Genomic DNA, 14,674 nt, shown 5'->3' on the forward strand with positions numbered 1-14,674 from the left:
TCATCAAGTAAATATACCCATATCCGCTCAAATCATCTATGAAGGTCAGAAAATAACGATACCTGCCACAAGCCTCAACACTCATCGGACGGCATACATCAGTATGTATTATTTCCAACAAGTCTGTTGCTCGCTCCATTGTTCCGGAGAACGGAGTCTTAGTCATCTTGCCCATGATGCATGGTTCGCAAGCATCAACTGATTCATAATCAAGTGATTCCAAAAGCCCATCAGCATGGATTTTCTTCATGCGATTTACACCAATATGACCTAAGCGGCAGTGCCACAAATAAGTTGCACTATCATTATTAACTTTCCATATTTTGGCTTCAATATTATGAATATGTGTATCACTACGATCGAGATTCAATAAACCATTCACCTTGGGTGTATGACCATTGAAGGTTTTATTCATGTAAATAGAACAACAATTATTCTCTGACTTTAAATGAATAACTGCATTGCAATAAACATGATCAAATCATATTCATGCTTAATGCAAACACCAAATAACATTTACTTAGGTTCAACACTAATCCCGAAAGTATAGGGAATGTGCAATGATGATCATATCAATCTTGGAACCACTTCCAACACACATCATCACTTCACCCTTAACTAGTCTCTGTTCATTCTGCAACTCCCATTTCGAGTTACTAATCTTAGCAACTGAACTAGTATCAAATACTGAGGGGTTGCTATAAACACTAGCAAAGTACACATCAATAACATGTATATCAAATATACCTTTGTTCACTTTACCATCCTTCTTATCCGCCAAATACTTGGGGCAGTTCTGCTTCCAGTGACCAGTCCCTTTGCAGTAGAAGTACTTAGTCTCAGGCTTAGGTCCAGACTTGGGCTTCTTCACTTGAGCAGAAACTTACTTGTCGTTCTTCTTGAAGTTCCCCTTCTTCCCTTTGCCCTTTTCTTGAAACTAATGGTCTTGTCAACCATCAACACTTGATGCTTTTCTTGATTTCTACCTTCGTCAGTTTCAGCATCACGAAGAGCTTGGGAATTGTTTCTGTTATCCCTTGCATATTATAGTTCATCACGAAGTTCTAGTAACTTGGTGATAGCGACTAGAGAACTCTGTCAATCACTATCTTATCTGGAAGATTAACTCCCACTTGATTCAAGTGATTGTAGTACTCAGACATTCTGAGCACATGCTCACTAGCTGAGCTATTCTCCTCCATCTTGTAGGCAAAGTGCTTGTCAAAGGTCTCATACCGTTTGACATGGGCATGAGTCTGAAATACTAATTTTAACTCTTGGAACATCTCATATGCTCCATGGTGTTCAAAATGTCTTTGAAGCCCCGATTCTAGGCCGTAAAGCATGATGCACTAAACTATCAAGTAGTCATCATATCGAGCTTGCCAAACATTCATAAAGTCTGCATCTGCTCCTGCAATCAGTCTTTCACCTAGCTGTGCATCAATGACATAATTCTTCTGTACATCAATGAGGATAATCCGCAGATCAAGGATCCAATCCACATCATTGCTACTAACATCTTTCAACTTAGTTTCCTCTAGGAACATATCAAAAATAAAACATGGGAGCTAAACGCGAGCTATTGATCTACAACATAGATATGCTAATACTACCAGGACTAAGTTCATGATAAATTTAAAGTTCAATTAATCATATTACTTAAGAACTCCCACTTAGACAGACATCTCTCTAGTCATCTAAATGATCACGTGATCCAAATCAACTAAACCATGTCCGATCATCACGTGCGATGGAGTAGTTTTCAATGGTGAACATCACTATGTTGATCATATCTACTATATGATTCACGCTCGACCTTTCGGTCTCCAGTGTTCCGAGGCCATATCTGCATATGCTAGGCTCGTCAAGTTTAACCCGAGTATTCCGCGTGTGCAAAACTGGCTTGCACCCGTCGTATGTGAACGTAGAGCTTATCACACCCGATCATCATGTGGTGTCTCGGCATGACGAACTGTCGCAACGGTGCATACTTGGGGAGAACATTTATACCTTGAAATTTAGTGAGAGATCATCTTATAATGCTACCGTCGAACTAAGCAAAATAAGATACATAAAGGATAAACATCACATGCAATCAAAATATGTGACATGATATGGCCATCATCATCTTGTGCCTTTGATCTCCATCTCTAAAACACCGTCATGATCTCTATCGTCACCGACATGACACCATGATCTCCATCATCTTGATCTCTATCAACGTGTCGTCACATGGTCGTCTCACCAACTATTGCTTTTGCAACTATTGCTATCGCATAGCGATAAAGTAAAGCTATTATATGGCGCTTGCATCTTATGCAATAAAGAGACAACCATAAAGCTCCTGCCAGTTGCCGATAACTTTAACAAAACATGATCATCTCATACAACAATTTATATCTCATCACATCTTGATCATATCACATCACAACATGCCCTGCAAAAACAAGTTAGACGTCCTCTACTTTGTTGTTGCAAGTTTTACGTGGCTGTTACGGGCTGAGCAAGAACCATTCATACCTACGCATCAAAAAACCACAACACGGTATAGTGATTGCTTTTTGATCTTCAGAAAGAACCACGTTCATTGAATCTGATTCAACTAAAGTTGGAGAAACAGACACCCACTAGCCACCTGTGTGCGAAGCACGTCGGTAGAACCAGTCTCGCGTAAGCGTACGCGTAATGTCGTCTGAGCCGCTTCATCCAACAATACCGCCGAATCAAGAAACAACTAGTGACGGCAAGCAATATGTATATACCCACGCACACAGCTCCTTTGTGTTCTACTCGTGCATATAACATCTACGCATAAACCTGACTCAGATGCTACTGTTGGGGAGCATAGTAATTTCAAAAAAAATCCTACGCACACGCAAGATCATGGTGATGCATGGCAACAAGAGGGGAGAGTGTTGTCTACGTACCCTCGTAGACTGTAAGCGGAAGCGTTATGACAACGCGGTTGATGTAGTCGTACGTCTTCACGATCGATCGATCCTAGTACCGAAAGTATGGCACCTCCGCGATCTGCACACGTTCGGCTCGGTGACGTCCCACGAACTCATTATCCAGCAGAGTGTCGAGGGAGAGCTTCGTTAGCACGATGGCGTGATGATGGTGATGATGAAGCTACCGGTGCAGGGCTTCCCCTAAGCACTATGACGATATGATCAAGGTAGATTATGGTGGAGGGGGGCACCACACACGGCTAAGGGATCAATGATCAACTTGTGTGTCTATGAGGTGCCCCCTGGCCACGTATATAAAGGATGGAGGTAGGAGGAGGCCGGCCCTCATAGGGCACGCCCAAAGTGTGGAGTCCTACTAGGACTCCCTAGTCCTAGTAGGATTCCACCTCCCACATGGAATAGGAAAAATGGAAGGGGGAAGGAGAAGTAAGGAAGGGGGCGCCCCTTTCCCTAGTCCAATTCGGACCAGTCCATGGGGAAGGGGCGCGGCCACCCTTGAGGCCTTTCTCTCCTTTCCCGTATGGCCCATTAAGGCCCAATATGAATTCCCGTAACTCTCTAGTACTCCAAAAAATACCCGAATCACTCGGATCCTTTCCGATATCCAAATATAGCCTTCTAATATATCGATCTTTACATCTTGACCATTTCGAGACTCCTCATCATGACCCCGATCTCATTCGGGACTCTCAACAAACTTCGGTCATCAAATCACATAACTCATAATACAAATCGTCACAGAATGTTAAGCGTGCGGACCCTACGGGTTCGAGAACTATGTAGACATGACCGAGACTCATCTCTGGTCAATAACCAATAGTGGAACCTGGATGCTCATATTGGTTCCTACATATTCTACGAAGATCTTTATCGGTCAAACAACATAACAACATACATTGTTCCCTTTGTCATCGGTATGTTACTTGCCCGAGATTCGATCGTCGGTATCTCAATACCTAGTTCAATCTCGTTACCGGCAAGTCTCTTTACTCGTTCCGTAATGCATCATCCCACAACTAACTCATTAGTCACATTGCTTGCAAGGCTTATAGTGATGTGCATTACTGAGAGGGCCCAGAGATACCTCTTTGACAATCAGAGTGACAAATCCAAATCTCGATCTATGCCAACTCAACAAGTACCATCAGAGACACCTATAGAGCACCTTTATAATCACTCAGTTACGTTGTGACGTTTGGTAGCACACAAAGTGTTCCTCCGATATCTGGGAGTTGCATAATCTCATAGTCACAGAAACATGTATAAGTCATGAAGAAAGCAATAGCAATATACTAAACGATCAAGTGCTAAGCTAACAGAATGGGTCAAGTCAACCACATAATTCTCTAATGATGTGATCCCATTAATCAAATGACAACTCATGTCTATGGCTAGGAAACTTAACCATCTTTGATTCAACGAGCTAGTCAAGTAGAGGCATACTAGTGACACTCTGTTTGTCTATGTATCCACACATGTACTAAGTTTCCGGTTAATACAATTCTAGCATGAATAATAAACATTTATCATGAAATAAGGAAATAAATAATAACTTTATTATTGCCTCTAAAGGCATATTTCCTTCAGGAGTACCTTGCTCTGATACCAATTAAAAGTGTGTATCGACTAGAGGGGGTGAATAGGCGTTTTTTTTATGAATTCGTCATTGAGGAAATTCAACTTGAGGAATTTGCTAAGCGACGAACTAGTAGCAACAGAATAAGTACTCAGGTGCAAGCATAACATGGCAGTAACACAGTCAACATGATGATATGAAACAAGCACAGTGCACAGGTAGCGTGTAAACAGGATAAGCAGGTTGAAGATAATATGACTGAAGAATTAGTATTAAGAAAATTGATAAAGTCTGCAGTCAAAGTCTTCAAATAGTAACGATCAAGTTCGTCAACACATGAATGAGGAAATGAAAGGGTTGAGGAAATAGAACCAGTAGCTTCGTGAAGACAATGATTTGGTAGACCAGCTTCAACTACTGTGACGGTTGTACGTCTGGTCGGATCGACTAGGTATTTAAACCCGAGGACACATAGTCCTCACCGTATCCTCCTTGAGCTAAGGTCACAAAGATCTCGCCCAATCACTCGTGGTAAGTCTTCAGGTGACTTCCAACCTTCACAAACTCGGTCACTCGGCGATCCACAATTCCTCTTGGATGCTCTAGACCATGACGCCTAACCGTCTGGAGGATGCATAGTCCTCAAAGGTAACACGCGTCGGTTCCATACGGGAACAATCTCTTCAATGATGCTCAATCACTTTGGGTTGTAGGTGTTCGGGTTTGGGTTTTCCTCATTGATGAATTTTGCTCAAAGTTCTCGGAGGATGGGATGTTCTCAATGACAAGTGTCAGTTTCTCTCGGAGCAGCCAACCAACTAGTGATTGTAGGGGGTGGCTATTTGTAGCCGGGGAGCAGCCCGACATGATAAGACATAGATGCTCTTCAATGATATGACCGTTAGGTGGATAAGATATTTTGGGACAACTGGCGCGTAGCACAACAACGGTCGGAAATTGTTCCTCACTTGTAGGTAATCGCACTGGCGAATTTCTAACTCCTCAGTCAGAAGAAATTCCTTAAAGAACAGAAGAACTTCGTCTCTGTCACTGAAGAAATTGACTGAACTATATGAGATTTCCAATGGCTCCACTCAAAAGGATTGGGAAGGTGTAGAATTTGAGATGAACATCACTTGAAAACTTTTTCTTAGTTCTACCTCGACCCCCTTTAACAGTACGACGTTTTCTTTGACTCAAGAAAGAGAAAATGAAACTACGAAAACAGAAGTCTTCACGCTTCATAAACCTTGTATCAATATCAAAGTATTCAAGGTCACACCAATTTCCTCATTTTCAAAGTCTTCAAGAAAACCAAGGTCTTCAACTAAAGACATTCATTTTTAGGGGTCGACTTTCATCGTAAATATCAAACTCCTTATAGACTTATAGAACTTGTGTACACTCACAAACACATTAGTTCCTTAACCTATAAGCCTTCAATACACCAAAATCATTAAGGAGCACTAGATGCACTTACAAAAATAATAGCAAAAGTGTTTGGAATACTCGATATGTTGGAGACGTATCAAGCCCCAAGAAGACGTGTACTTCAACATCCTCCAAGAAGACGTGTACTTCAACATCCTTTATAGGAGTAATTACGCGCAAAAATCAAACCAGCTTTTTTAGGAAGTATGCTTGTATTCAAATCATAAAAAATACAAAGTCCTTGATCCGTACAATCACACCCTTACACACACACAAAATAAACAGAATAACAAAGAGCACGCTAAAACAACCAATAAAACATGAAGTTCTCAGAGCTATGTGTCATCGTCCCTAAACCTTACGAGAAGACCCCTGCAACCAGACCTAAACAGATCATCATCTTTAACCACGGGATAATCGCCGCCATGCTGCTCCCCATTTTCTTCGCTCCCATGCTGAAAATACAAGGACACACATATGCATCCAACACGCCTGCACAAGCCTTTGCCATTTGTGACCTTGAGTACCGATGTATGCGCCCCTTCTAGATGGAAGAGAACTACGATCCGATTCTGGCGTCGCGGTCGGGCCAACTGCCAGAGCAAAGCAGAATATCCCTCTAGCAGCATAAAGAAGGAGGAAGAAACGCATCCGAAAATCATACCGACGATGAGGAAGAAGAATCTCCGTCTCCACACAACCACTACCCATTTGGGGACCAACCCGGCCAGTGCCGGTCGACCTTTAGGCACCATAGACCGCGACCTCGACGAGATTCAGGGACCCCCACCCTACTGGCTCCTAGATGAAGGCAAGAGTCCCATCTGACCGCAAGCGGAGCACGAGGGAACTTATTCAGACACGACGCCTCCATCGGACGCATAGATCCAAGGTTTCCCCTTCCTCCCGTCGCCAGAGCGAGCGACGGAGGGAGAGGGAACCAATAGCGACTCCAATGGCTCGCAAAGGGAACCCGCGAGCACCTCCTTTCCGCCTCGCTACGATCCGGTCTTTTCGGAGGCAGTTACCTACATTGAAGGGGTAGAAAACACTAAACTCTTTAATGCCTCAAACCTCCCAACATTCTTGAAAAACACGACAACTATCCCTCCACTTTCTCCCTCTGATGCATATTAATTATCGTTGATTTAGTAGTAATGATCTTTTGTGCATCTTAACATTGTGGCCTAGTTGTGGAGGAAAAAAAGAGGATAAGCCACAAAAGATCAGAGCATTAATTATACCGCACAGAAAAATGAGCTAAGAGTTGTATCTTAGCTAAGATACAACTCCACTATTTCTTGTTTAATTACAACGCCACATCAATATTTTGCCTATGATAGCGTGGTGAGAGCCAAGCAAGCCCTAAAGTGACATTTTTCTCTCCATCTATTGTGTTTGAAATACTGTGTTTTTTTTATATAAGGTTTGATACATTAGGAGAAAAGAAAAGGACCCCGGTAAATCCCGAACGTTCAAATTCTAAGCATGTCATCCCGAACATTTTTTCATTGCAACTTCAATTGAGGCGAGGTGGCAACTTTAGTTGTTAAAACATGCCAACTTTGTCTCGGTTTATTTTTTTGTCCGAAAATTGCCATGGTTGCCAACCCCTCGTGAACTAAAGTTGCCATGAATAACGTCCGAATTGCCATGCTTAAATTTTGAACGTTCGGGATTTATCATTTCCGAAAGAAAACGCTGAATCGATGTCGCATATGTACGTAAGAGAAAAATGGCAATCCAAACGTTCGGGATTTATCATTTCCGAAAGAAAACGCTGAATCGATGGCGCATATGTAGGTAAGAGAAAAAACACAGTGAAGGAAATTCGGCCCAGATCTCAGATGTACTCCCTCCGTTCTGAATTACTTGTCGCAAGTATGGATGTATCTAGATATATTTTAGTCCTAAATACATCCATTTCTATGACGAGTAATTTGGAACGGAGGGAGTAAGAGAGATCCGACCGCAGGGGAGGTGGCCTATCCGGCTGCACGATTCGCTCGACCGACGCCTAGAGTTGTGACATCGGTGCAGATCCACGGAACGCCGAACGACCGACGCGACGGACCCGTGCCGTGGCAGGTCGATCCAACTAACGCGCGCCGACCCGAGCGGAACCTCCCGCGCCCGGCGCGCGCGCACGGGCACGGCGCCCAAATTTCCGAACGCGAGCGCGCGCAACCCGGGACCGCCAGGCTCCAGGCCTTCCCCGCTCACGCCGCCCGCCCGCTCCAAGTTTTCCCCTCCAACCCTTTTCGCCTCCACCCCCACACCCACAACCAGAGAGAGAGAGAGAGAGAGAGAGAGAGTCCCACCCCACTCTCCTCGCGCGCCGGACCCCCCGCTCCGGAGGGCGATCTCGGGAGGAACGGCGGGCGTCCCGCGGCGAGGTTTGCGCCCCCAAACCCTACCCCTCCTCTCCGTCTCGCCACCGCATCTGTAGGTTTTGGCCCGGTAGCTACTGCGCGGGAGGCTGGGGGCCGAGGCCACCGCCCCGCCATGTTTCCTGTCAGATTCGGCTTCCCCCCTTTCGGCGCAGAGCTGGAATCCCCGTTGATTCATCCTCACGATAGACTCGCCATTTCCAAGTTTTTGTAGCGACTCTACTTTGTACTAAGAAGACGACGGAATGGAACCCTATTTCACCGCTAAATCGTTGTCAACTCTGCGGAATTACCCCGCAATAACGCGCATTACGTCCTGTGTATTTGTTTGGGGGGCGAGAGCGGGAGGATTCCGTCTCAGAAACCCTCGATCTCATCCAATTTTGCATCCATTGGCACTTAGTCGGCTTGATTTACGCTGAATATTCAGTTAGCTCCTAGCCTCCTAGCACATGACATTGCTTTGCTTCCTGTAGTCCTGTACAAGCCGTGCACAACCATTTTCACGATTCGCAAACCTTAGCCCTTTGTTTTGGCTCTAAAGTCTAAACCATGCTTATGTGCATTTACTCCCTTCTTTCTCAACACAGTATGAGGCCCTGTTTGGTTCATAAGTCCTAGGACTTTTTCTAGTCCCAACTAAAAAGTCTCTAGTCCCTAAAAAGTCCCTCCTTGTTTGTTTCCAGAGACTAAAAAGTCCCTAGTCCCTTCCTAGAGGTTATTAAATGACCATGTTGCCCATAGTATATAGAAAAATAACAATCAAACAACACCATGGGGTGGCGGGCCATTGAATGCATGGAGGGGCATTGTTGGAAAAGTCCCAAAAAGTCCCAAAAAAGACTCTCCTTGAGAGTCTTCTTCATTTAGTCCCAAATGCCTAGTTTAGTCCCTAAAAAGTCCCTCCCGTTTGGTAAAAAAGTCTCTAGAGAGACTTTTTCTAGTCCCTACACAAAAAAGTCCCTGGAAACAAACACCGGCTGAATGCATGCTCACATTGTATTTTGTTTCTGAATTGATAAATGCAGTTGTATTGTACGGTTGTCCGCGACGACTGTTAATTGTGGCAAGTTGGTGAGTATCTGGAAGCTGCAATGACTGAAAACACCCAGGGCAGTGGCCGGCGGGTCTTTGGAGACCTGACGAATGTCCTTGGCAAGCGGCCAGCCTCATGCGATCTGGAGAAGAATGCAGGTGGAGTCAAGATGAGTCGGGTTGAAAAGGTGGTTGACCCTAGGAAAGAGTCTGATGAAAAGGCAAAGGCCAATGTTGGGGCATCAGGAAACCTTATTGAAGTTTTGGTTGATGGTATTGGCAAAGAGGATTTTGCAAGGACTTCAATTTTCCGTGGAGCCAAGGTTCAGCACATGGCCGCTCAGGCAGCTGGGCTACTATCCAAGGATGATGATGATGTGAGGAATCGTTGTGTATCATTGGATTCTTCTGGCCTCAACGACAAGGCGGAGTCTTCCTTGGAATCAGAGGGTGGCTGTGAAGGGGAAGATGACGAAGACACTGATAGTGAGTTGCTGCCATATGCCAGTGAGGCTAGTAAGATTGTAATTAATGATAAGACTAATGAGGGTGAGTGTCTGACTCAAGAGGAGATGGTTGTATCACCAGGAAATCAGAATCCGCAGTCTTCATTTGACGCTACAGCTCGTGATGACATGGCATGTACAAATGTCCAGCATCCTCCAATGGGGGTTGGTGGCTTGGAAAAATCATGTGCTACAAAGTCTTGCACTTGCTCTTTCTGTCTTAAGGGTATGTTTACATGAATGTCTTGCTTCCGCATGTATTGTACATGCCATTATGATGCCATGTGAACATACACCTTATCTCTTCATTCCTGTTCGAACAGCTGCTTTTATGTGGACTGATCTCCATTATCAGGATGCAAGAAGCCGGCTTGGTGGTAATTCTTGGCATATTCAATTCTTTCTCTCTCTCTAAGTAGTATGTGTAGTGTGGTTTCTTTCTTTGCTCACGATTGATCATTTTACTAATATTGATTCCATCTCTGTCTAACCTTTCGTTAGCATTGAAGAAGAGCATAAAGTTTGCTAGATCGCTAGAGGCAAAGAGGCAAGGAAATGAATTCAATGCAGACAGATACTCGAAAAGAGCTGCAGAGATGGGATTCGAACTATCTCAACAACAGAGATCACTCTTTCTTCATACTGAAAATGCCCTTGTTCGTGAATCTGCCCAGCTCGTAAGTTGTTTTATACCTACAATATTCCAACTTGGTCAAAATTATGTTGACGGTGTCTTGGTATCAATTTGTATGGTGTCACTGTGGTTAGTAGCGAAAAGTTGTGATTGCCACAGTTTACTTTCTGTGTAAATGTCTGTTTGCTTGCACTGGTAAATTTTGAGGGACCATTTGTTTGTTAGTTCGCGGAAGATCAGTTATGAATTTAGCCCTGCTGTGGTACTCAGTAGTTTGACCTTCAATTTATCATTACATTTTTTGGGCCAACACAAAAGGCAAATACTTCTGTCCTCACAAAATATTTCATGACCAGCTCAAAACCATAGTTATTCTAAAGATACTCGTGTACTTGATATTTTTTAGTGCCTATCTAGGCATGTTAAGTAGGCAGTTGGTGTCATTTTTTGCCACATATTGGATGATGTATGTTACCACCTATCTTTTCATCTGTATTTGCTAAAACATACTCCCTCCGTTCCAAAATAGATGACCCAACTTTGTACTAAAAGTTAGTACAAAGTTGGGTCATCTATTTTGGAACGGAGGGAGTAATTGCTAGGATTCTTCCAAGTTGATAACGTGTTGTGGCATACTAGTTGTAGAAACAACAGAGAAGTACATGGTGTCTCACACAATGTAGTCGCAACAATGGTGTGTACGACGGTCTTATAGCGAAGATTGTCGTACACCGACAAAATTGACAGTTCGACGTTTTTTGTATAGGTTCCGTCGCCTTGTCAGATTGTGACCTAGCTCTATGTCAGAGAAGGCGTTGAGGGAGGCTGACCGTCGAGTTACTCCTCACACCATTGGTGCCCTTGAGTTTATTCAACTGAGAATGAAACGGAGTACATGTGGCCGGGGGGGGGGTATATGTTAGTGGTCCTTGGGAAATGACCAAGCTATCCATGGAGGTAGTAGGTGGGAAGGGTAGATAATCTTTGTTCCACTATTCCATGAAGGCTAAGGTGGACGGCCTGTAGTCCATGGCGAGCCATCCTTCTCATAGCCTCCACCAGGGCGGGCTTTGCCTATTTGGGCCAATTATTGACTTGGGTTCTTTTGGCTTCTTGTTTTCCCTTTCACTTTATCTTTCTACTTGCTATTCTTTGACTCCTTGACCATGATGATTTTGCCGGGTGGGACCCCTGGGTAGAATTAGCTATTCCTACCACACTACTTTATGCTTCTTATCATGGCTTTTCTTAACTATTTTGACCCACAATCTTAGGAGTCAAAGCAGCTGGTGATCACATCTTTCATATGTTGTTTACTTGACATCTGTTCTGAGCTGTATGTGAAAAATCATTGAATCTTTTGAATAAGTAGTTTTTGAAAATGGAATTGTACAAGCAAACAGCCATTTGCACGAATTGTGTTCTCAGACATGGTGTTTGAATTTTCGCTTGCTCTAGTACTGGATTCTTTTTTTATGGGCTCCAGTAGGACTCTGCTAGGGCATTAAGTATGGGCAAATTTTTACAAGGTTAGATTACAGTGAAAAGGCAAACTGATAAAAAAACAAGAAAGGAAAATCCAATGCTGAAGCATGGGCTGCACATAAATAAACTAGGGATCAAATCTCTCGTGCCTCCTTTAGGGGGCTTAAATTCTCTAATCATTGTTGCCATCCCTGCTGTGTCAGAGCTTTTTTGCTGAAAAGTTCTGCGTCCCTCTTTCCATGTGTGCCAGACAACATATCCGTCAATCACAGGCTGTGTCTTCTGCTCCTTATTCACCTGTCCTTGAGTTATTTTGTTCCACCAGCCCTATTGATCTTGCTTGCATTGCACAATGTCATCTGAGGCCTTTCTGAAGCAAAGTGCTGCCACATCTCTTAGAGATGGGGCATTGCAGTGCAAGATGAGCAGGATATTGCAGGACTTGATCATATAAGCAAACAACATGGGCCGATGTTGCCAAGATGTGTGCGAAGTTTGTTCAATGTTCAATTCCTGTTCTGGAGCAGCAGCCATAGAATTTTTTTGACCTGGTTTTCCGTCTTGATCTTCCAAATCTTTGCCATGTGCTTCTGAGTAAGAGGAATAGAGCCCGAGCACTGCACTGTGTGCAGATTTGGCAGAATAGAACATACTTGGCTCGCATATCACTTCCAATGAACTGAGTCCCTAGAGGAATTCAGTCCCCTGTAGCTTGGTCCAAAGGTTCCTGAGCTTGTCGAGCTGAGCTTCAGAGGAGATCCTGTTCAAACCTATCATCATCTATTGTTTCAAAGTACTAGATTCTGAGGAGACATTTCTGTTAGACTTCTAGTTGTGGTCGTGCTAGGTCTGTTTACATCATTAAATTTTGTAGCATAGCTCGATAATGTGAGTTAGCGCCCCTTGTGCCTTGCTAATATGTAGAAAAGGCCTTCAAAGTTAGTTGAATGTATTCAGATTCAACCATCATCAGGCTGCGATGATCATTGTTCCTTTTGTCATTGAAAATCTCATGGGCCATTTGGTCTAGCTTTAGGGCTAGCATACAAAAATATGAGCTAAAATATGCCGTTGCAAGCCTTGCTGAACTTTTTCCAGCCCATTTCACGGAAATTCAGTTTAAATTTGTGGTAATTATGTAGCATTCACTACCTTGCCTGAAAGAAATTTTCTTCCCTGCTGAGAATTTGATGTATTCCTAGTTTTGATTGTGTGGCGACTTGTTATGTTATGACAGTGTACTTCTGTGATCAACTTTGTTCTTTTTGTTTGAAGAACAGTTCACTACTATTTCAACTATATATCTGCATATTCCCTTTGCATTGGAGTATTTCATTGCTTGATTGCATTGTTAGTATATGATCATGCGCTAATATTCTAATCCCTTTTTGTGCAGCATTCAGCTGTTGTCAAGTTAAAGGACTTGAGAGATAACTGCAAGAAAGATCTGAAGATCTGATCATCAATTCTTCCCCGGGAAGACGAGTCCTGCATGCACGGTTGTGCTCTGGTAAACTTGTTGCCCTGGGATGTAGTAGGATAAGCTGGATCTTTTTGAATCAAGATGTGTATGGTGTTTGGTTGTCAACTAGCAAGTTAGGGGGTTATCAAGTAGGAAATTCGGCCGTAGTGATTACTCCTAACTTAAAGCATAGGCCAGCATCTTAGCCTCCGAAGATCAGCAGAGGAAATGCTTTTGTAAAAATCTTAGAGGGAGTTGTGAACTGTAGGTTTGTGACGGGAGTCCTTTCAGTTGCACGTGGATGTGAGATAGCACCATCTTGTTTCCTGCTCTCCAAGGAGCCAAACGGGAAGTGCAAATAATGTCATTTGACTCGTTTTTCCATGCTTGCTGCCGATGTTTCCACCATTTCGTGTTGCATCCTGTGAGATCTGTATATTTTTTGTTGTTGCTGCTGTCGATGAATTGATTGCCTGATGCTTGTTCGCTCACATAATTTGTTAATTTTTGCTATCCCTGTGATGAATTGGTCGAAATATTGAGATGTGTAATCCTTTATTATTGGCTTTGAGCCTGCAAGTGCCTTGTTGCTGCCATCTTGTTTCTGACGTGGGAATTTGATAAAGAAGCAGTTTCGGTTTTAGTCCGGTTTTCCATTAATTAACCGGGCAATTCTCTTCTTCTTAATCAATGAAAATGGCAAGTCTTTTGCCTTGTTTCAAAAATAAATAAATAAATAAATAAATAAGCAGTTCAGCTTTCCAGGGCATTTGTTTATATTGTTTCTGCTGGCCGAAGGAGAAATTAGGGCAACTCCAACAGGCGTTCCCAAATGGTCCGATCGTGTTCATTTGAAGGTAAACAACGCAAAACGCGGCCTAAAGCATGGGAGCAAACAGACAAATGTATGTTTTTGATCCGCTTTTGACCCATTCTTGGCCCAAATTTTAGCCATGTTTGCGTTGAAATGGACAACTTTCGGATGGGCAGGACGCGCGCCCTAGTCCTTCTCTGGCCCGCCTGTCAGGGACACACACGCCCATTTTCCCTCCATTTCACCAAATCCCTCCCGCGCCCACCTCCCCATGGCTGGGACTTTCGGATGGGCAGGACGCGCGCCCTAGTCCTTCTCTGGCCCGCCTGTCAGGGACACACACGCCCACTTTCCCTCCATTTCACC

At 43.6% G+C, this 14,674-nt stretch overlaps 1 protein-coding gene across 2 annotated transcripts; it reads left to right on the top strand.

Moving 5' to 3' along the window:
* Positions 1-8,241: 8,241 nt before the first annotated feature.
* LOC119317820 lies at positions 8,242-13,878 on the top strand. 2 transcript variants are annotated; one of them, XM_037592315.1, is made up of 6 exons: positions 8,242-8,378; positions 9,401-9,893; positions 9,996-10,139; positions 10,237-10,290; positions 10,415-10,590; positions 13,429-13,878. In XM_037592315.1, exons 2-6 carry the CDS (start codon positions 9,467-9,469, stop codon positions 13,489-13,491), a joined length of 864 nt encoding a protein of 287 aa, XP_037448212.1. In that variant the 5' UTR covers positions 8,242-8,378; positions 9,401-9,466; the 3' UTR covers positions 13,492-13,878. The 2 variants fall into 2 exon arrangements, with proteins under 2 accessions (XP_037448212.1, XP_037448211.1); XM_037592314.1 differs by having other exon boundaries at positions 9,401-10,139.
* Positions 13,879-14,674: the final 796 nt, after the last annotated feature.

Source organism: Triticum dicoccoides, chromosome 6A, assembly GCF_002162155.2.
Source record: "Triticum dicoccoides isolate Atlit2015 ecotype Zavitan chromosome 6A, WEW_v2.0, whole genome shotgun sequence".
Lineage (NCBI taxonomy): Eukaryota > Viridiplantae > Streptophyta > Magnoliopsida > Poales > Poaceae > Triticum > Triticum dicoccoides.

Bases quoted from the DNA above. Each gene is read 5' to 3' on its own strand.
- LOC119317820 (XM_037592314.1), top strand. From the start codon at position 9,467: ATGACTGAAAACACCCAGGGCAGTGGCCGGCGGGTCTTTGGAGACCTG. The intron at 10,291-10,414 runs GTAATTCTTGGC...ACCTTTCGTTAG, and splicing joins TGCAAGAAGCCGGCTTGGTG to CATTGAAGAAGAGCATAAAG. The intron at 10,591-13,428 runs GTAAGTTGTTTT...CTTTTTGTGCAG, and splicing joins TTCGTGAATCTGCCCAGCTC to CATTCAGCTGTTGTCAAGTT.